Source organism: Herpailurus yagouaroundi, unplaced genomic scaffold (assembly GCF_014898765.1).
Source record: "Herpailurus yagouaroundi ecotype Mexico unplaced genomic scaffold, PumYag 159, whole genome shotgun sequence".
Taxonomy (NCBI): domain Eukaryota; kingdom Metazoa; phylum Chordata; class Mammalia; order Carnivora; family Felidae; genus Herpailurus; species Herpailurus yagouaroundi.
Window position 1 is genome coordinate 78,449,600 of NW_024412400.1, and position 4,586 is coordinate 78,454,185.

The 4,586-nt window shown below is 39.2% G+C and overlaps 1 protein-coding gene across 1 annotated transcript in view; it reads left to right on the plus strand.

The window, feature by feature from the left end:
- The window catches only part of DNAJB11 (DnaJ heat shock protein family (Hsp40) member B11), a 23,783-nt gene extending 20,255 nt beyond the window's left edge, over window positions 1-3,528 (plus strand). Inside the window, exons 8-10 of the mRNA XM_040481028.1 lie at window positions 1,835-1,946; window positions 2,192-2,351; window positions 3,065-3,528. Coding sequence (XP_040336962.1) covers window positions 1,835-1,946; window positions 2,192-2,351; window positions 3,065-3,129 — 337 coding nt within the window. The 3' untranslated portion in view covers window positions 3,130-3,528. The remainder of the gene's footprint in view (window positions 1-1,834; window positions 1,947-2,191; window positions 2,352-3,064) is intronic.
- Window positions 3,529-4,586: the final 1,058 nt, after the last annotated feature.

The following is a 4,586-nucleotide window of genomic DNA, read 5'->3' on the forward strand; positions in this document are numbered from 1 at the left end:
TTTTTTTTTTTTTTTTTTTTTTTTTTTTTTTTGCTGGGTTTCTGTCTGGTTTGGGAATCAAAGTAACGCTGGCTTCATAGAATGAGTCTGGAAGTTTTCCTTCCCTTTCTATGTTTTGGAACAGCTTGAGAAGGATAGGTATCATCTCTGCTCTAAATGTCTGGTAGAATTCCCCAGGAAAGCTGTCTGGTCCTGGACTCTTATTTGTTGGGAGATTTTTGATAACTGATTTAATTTATTTGCTGGTTATGGGTCTGTTCAAGTTTTCTACTTCTTCCTGTTTGAGTTTTGGAAGTGTGTGAGTGCTTAGGAATTTGTCCATTTTTTCCAGGTTGTCCAGTTTGTTGGCATATAATTTTTTATAGTATTCCCTGATAATTGCTTGTATTTCTGAGGGATTGGTTGCAATAATTCCATTTTCATTCATGAATGTGGTAATTGCAGGGGATTTTAATACTCCACTTACAGCAATGGATAGATCATCTAGACAAAGAATCAATAAAGAAATAAGGGCCCTGAATGATACATTGGATCAGATGGACTTGACAGATATATTTAGAACTCTGCATCCCAAAGCAACAGAATATACTTTCTTCTCAGGTACACATGGAACATTTTCCAAGATAGATCACATACTAGGTCACAAAACAGCCCTTCCTAAGTATAAAAGAATTAAGATCATACCATGCACACTTTCAGACCACAATGCTATAAAACTTGAAATCAACCACAGGAAAAAATCTGGAAAACCTCCAAAAGCATGGAGGTTAAAGAACACCCTACTAAAGAATGAAGGGGTCAACCAGGCAATTAGAGAAGAAATTAAAAAATATATGGAAACAAATGAAAACAAAAATACAACAATCCAAATGCTTTGGGATGCAGCAAAGGCAGTCCTGAGAGGAAAATACATTGCAATCCAGGCCTATCTCAAGAAACGAGAAAAATCCCAAATACAGAACCTAACAGCACACCTAAAGGAACTAGAAGCAGAACAGCAAAGACACCCCAAACCCAGCAGAAGAAGAGAAATAATAAAGATCAGAGCAGAAATAAACAATATAGAATCTAAAAAAATCTGTAGAGCAGATCAATGAAACCAAGAGTTGGTTTTTTGCAAAAATAAACAAAATTGATAAACCTCTAGCCAGGCTTATTTTTAGTTTCTTGAGGAGCCTCCATACTGTTTTCCAGAGCAGCTGCACCGGTTTTTATTCCCACCAACAATAGAAGAGTTTCTCCGCATCTTCACCAACACCCGTTGTTTCTTGTATTGTTAATTTTAGCCATTCTGACAGGTGTGAGGTGGTATCTCATCGTGGTTTTGATTTGTATTTCCCTGATGATGAGTGATATTGAGCATCTTTTCATGTGTCTGTTAGCCATCTGGATGTCTCCTTTGGAAAAGTGTCTGTTCATGTCTTCTGCCCATTTAATTCACTGGGTTGTTTATGTCTTGAGTGTTGAGTCTGATAGGTTTTGATCTGATAGATCTTCATCAGATAAGTCATTTGCAAATACAGTAAAACCTTGTTCTGGAAACATACTTGTAATCCAGAGCACTTGTATATCAAAGCGAATTTTCTGTAGTCTAATTACTCGTAGTTTTACTTATGTGCTTTGCCTTCTGATGTTTCTAAGCTCCTTAAACATAGGGTATAATAAATTTTACACAACTTTATATTTTTCAGTTAATACTATCCACAGAGGAATGTCTAGTAAATGCCTGTTGTTTCACAGAGTGGTATTCATCCTTTCCCAAGATTTTTCTAAAAACCCTTTGAATGTTTTCCAAAGATGGAAGTCTTTTATTTTTGCCTTGTTCTGTTTTTAGGCACCCAATATTTGAAAGGAGAGGAGATGATTTATATACAAACGTGACAATCTCACTAGTCGAGTCTCTGGTGGGCTTTGATATGGATATTACTCACTTGGATGGCCACAAGGTAAACAGACCAGTTTCCTGCTTCCTCCATGTGGATGGTTTTGAGATTATGTGTTTGGTTTTTCTTTTTATGTGGAAAACCTATTTCTTTGGCTTTCAATGCCCTGATGATGGTTCCCTGTCCCTTTATCCTTGCTGCCGTGCTGAGCTGTGACATGAACTCTGGGCACCAGTGCTCACTAGAAGCCGTGTGTCGTACTTCAAAAGTACCCATCCTACTCCAGCCCATTCCCTTTTGCTTTCTAGGTACATATTTCCCGGGATAAGATCACCAGACCAGGAGCCAAGCTATGGAAGAAAGGAGAAGGGCTCCCCAACTTTGACAACAACAACATTAAGGGCTCTTTGATAATCACTTTCGATGTAGATTTTCCAAAAGAACAGTTGACAGAGGAAGCAAGAGAAGGTGAGCGGTCTAATGAGAGAGAGAGTACGTGCGTATATGTGGTATATGCGTATGAGAACAGCGGTTAAAAAGGGGCAATAAAAACAAAACTCTCCAGTGACATCATGCATCAACCACTAACCCTACTGCAGACAGAACTAGGAATTGGACTTGACTTTCTGTAAAAGACATATTCAAAATTCTTCTGTCACTGTGTTAAAAAAAAAAAAAGGCTGGGTGTGCTGGGCTTTAAAACTTGGGGTGTCTGGACCAAACTGTAGAGGGAAGGGTGAGGTATACATTAGAAGGGCTAGGGGCCTTAGGATGGTGTCTGCGATGGCTGATGAGGGAAGGGCCCAGTTGGTGTGTCCTAAATAATAAGAGGAAAGAGAACGGTGGAAGAGGTCAAAACTGAAAAGAAGACAAAGAGGAGGGAATGGAAGACAACTGAAGAGCTTTCTTTCCATTTTGATGGCCTCTTCTCACTTCTCATTTGGTAGGGTTTTGTGGGATTATGTGTGGTATGTGTGCTTAAGCACCAGAAAGTCATGAGGGGCTGTCTTGGACCTACATGTGCGTGTGGGGGGTGAAGGTATCCACATGCAATGAACTTGAACAATTCAGATCCGTTGTTGTCATGTGGCCTTTTGTGAGCCTCTGCGTGAAGCATGCTCTTCGAACTCTACAGAAGTGACATTTTTGTTGATGGAATCATTTGTTCCTTCTTTCTTCAGGTATCAAACAGCTACTGAAACAAGGATCAGTGCAGAAGGTATACAATGGACTGCAAGGATATTAAGAGTGAATAAAATTGGACTTTGTTTAACATAAGTGAATCAGCGATATTTATTATCAACAGGGGTTTTTGTGTGTGTGTGTGTGTGTGTTTGTTCTTATTTTCAATATGCAAGTTTGGCTTAATTTTTTTCTTCTGATGATTGTCATGAAATGAGCAAGAGGGTTTAAGAATTTGTCCATTTGTATTCAGAAAAGAATGACCAGCAAAAGGTTTTAATAATACCTCTCCCTTTGGGGATTAATGTCTGGTGCTGCTGGCTGAGTTTCAAGAATTAAAGCTGCAAGAGGACTCCAGGAGCAAAAGAAACACAATATAAAGGGTTGGAGTTCATTGTTAGCTGTTTCATTCAAAATGCCAACTGGAGAAGTCTGTTTTTAAATACATTTTGTTGCTATTTTTTTCTTGACTCCTGTTTCTTGTTGGTTTAGCTACACTGTTGTCCTTCCATCCCATCTGGTCACTTTCCCTTGATCTACCCTGTGTCCCCCTGGGCTCCTGCGGGCTAGTCGGCTTGACCTCCCATCAGCCAAGATGGACCCACAAACCTGCAAAAAGGGTGGTAATGATCCAGTCCCCATACCCAATTAAACGCACATAGTATCTTCTAGAAAGGAGCTTGAAGAAACTGAGACTGGGGTACAATTGTCCCTGAGAAAATACATTTCCTCTCATTTCATTCGGGAATAATCTGATATGGATACCTTACTGTTTAAAAGTACTTTTCACATACATAATCTCTGTTGACCTCATGATTAAAAAGCCTTTGGTTTGTGTTAGGAACCAGGATTACCATTGGCCCTAAAAAATGCGTGTGACCTGCAGATTACTTTTGCCTCCCCAGATGGCCTCTGATTCAGTGGCACACGACTTGAGTCGACTTGGTTTTTGAATATCCTTCACTTTTCTGCAGCCCCGTCACAGTACTTTTCATATACTTGTGGACTGCACGGTTCCACGGAGTGGGACAATTTCTGTTGTGTGTGCGGAGCTGCCTTCCAGCCATCCGTGTCGTTCCAGAAGCACTCCCTCCTTTGTCTCTTCAGCAGCCAGTGATACTATTTGCTTTTGCGTTGCATTTTGCCCCCGATTTTCAAAAATGAGCGGAAAAGGGGAAAAAAATGAAAACTTCATCAGCTCAGTACAGCTAACAAGGTGAGAAGCAGCAGCACACTTTGACAGGTACTATTTGGACCTGAGCACAACTCATGTTCACTTATGAAGGAAAAGGACAAAGTTAAGAGGCTTATTTGAAATGCTGGAGATCTTAGAATTCAAATGAAACCACATAAATACATACAAAGTTTAGTGGACTTTTTGTACATTTGATGTTCATTATGTACTGGGTTGTACATTATGTTCATTATGTACTGGGTTGTCCTAGTTGAGCATTTTTTTAGGAATAAACCAACATTTTACATTTTTAAAAATAACTTTTATTTATATTTTATTATTATTAG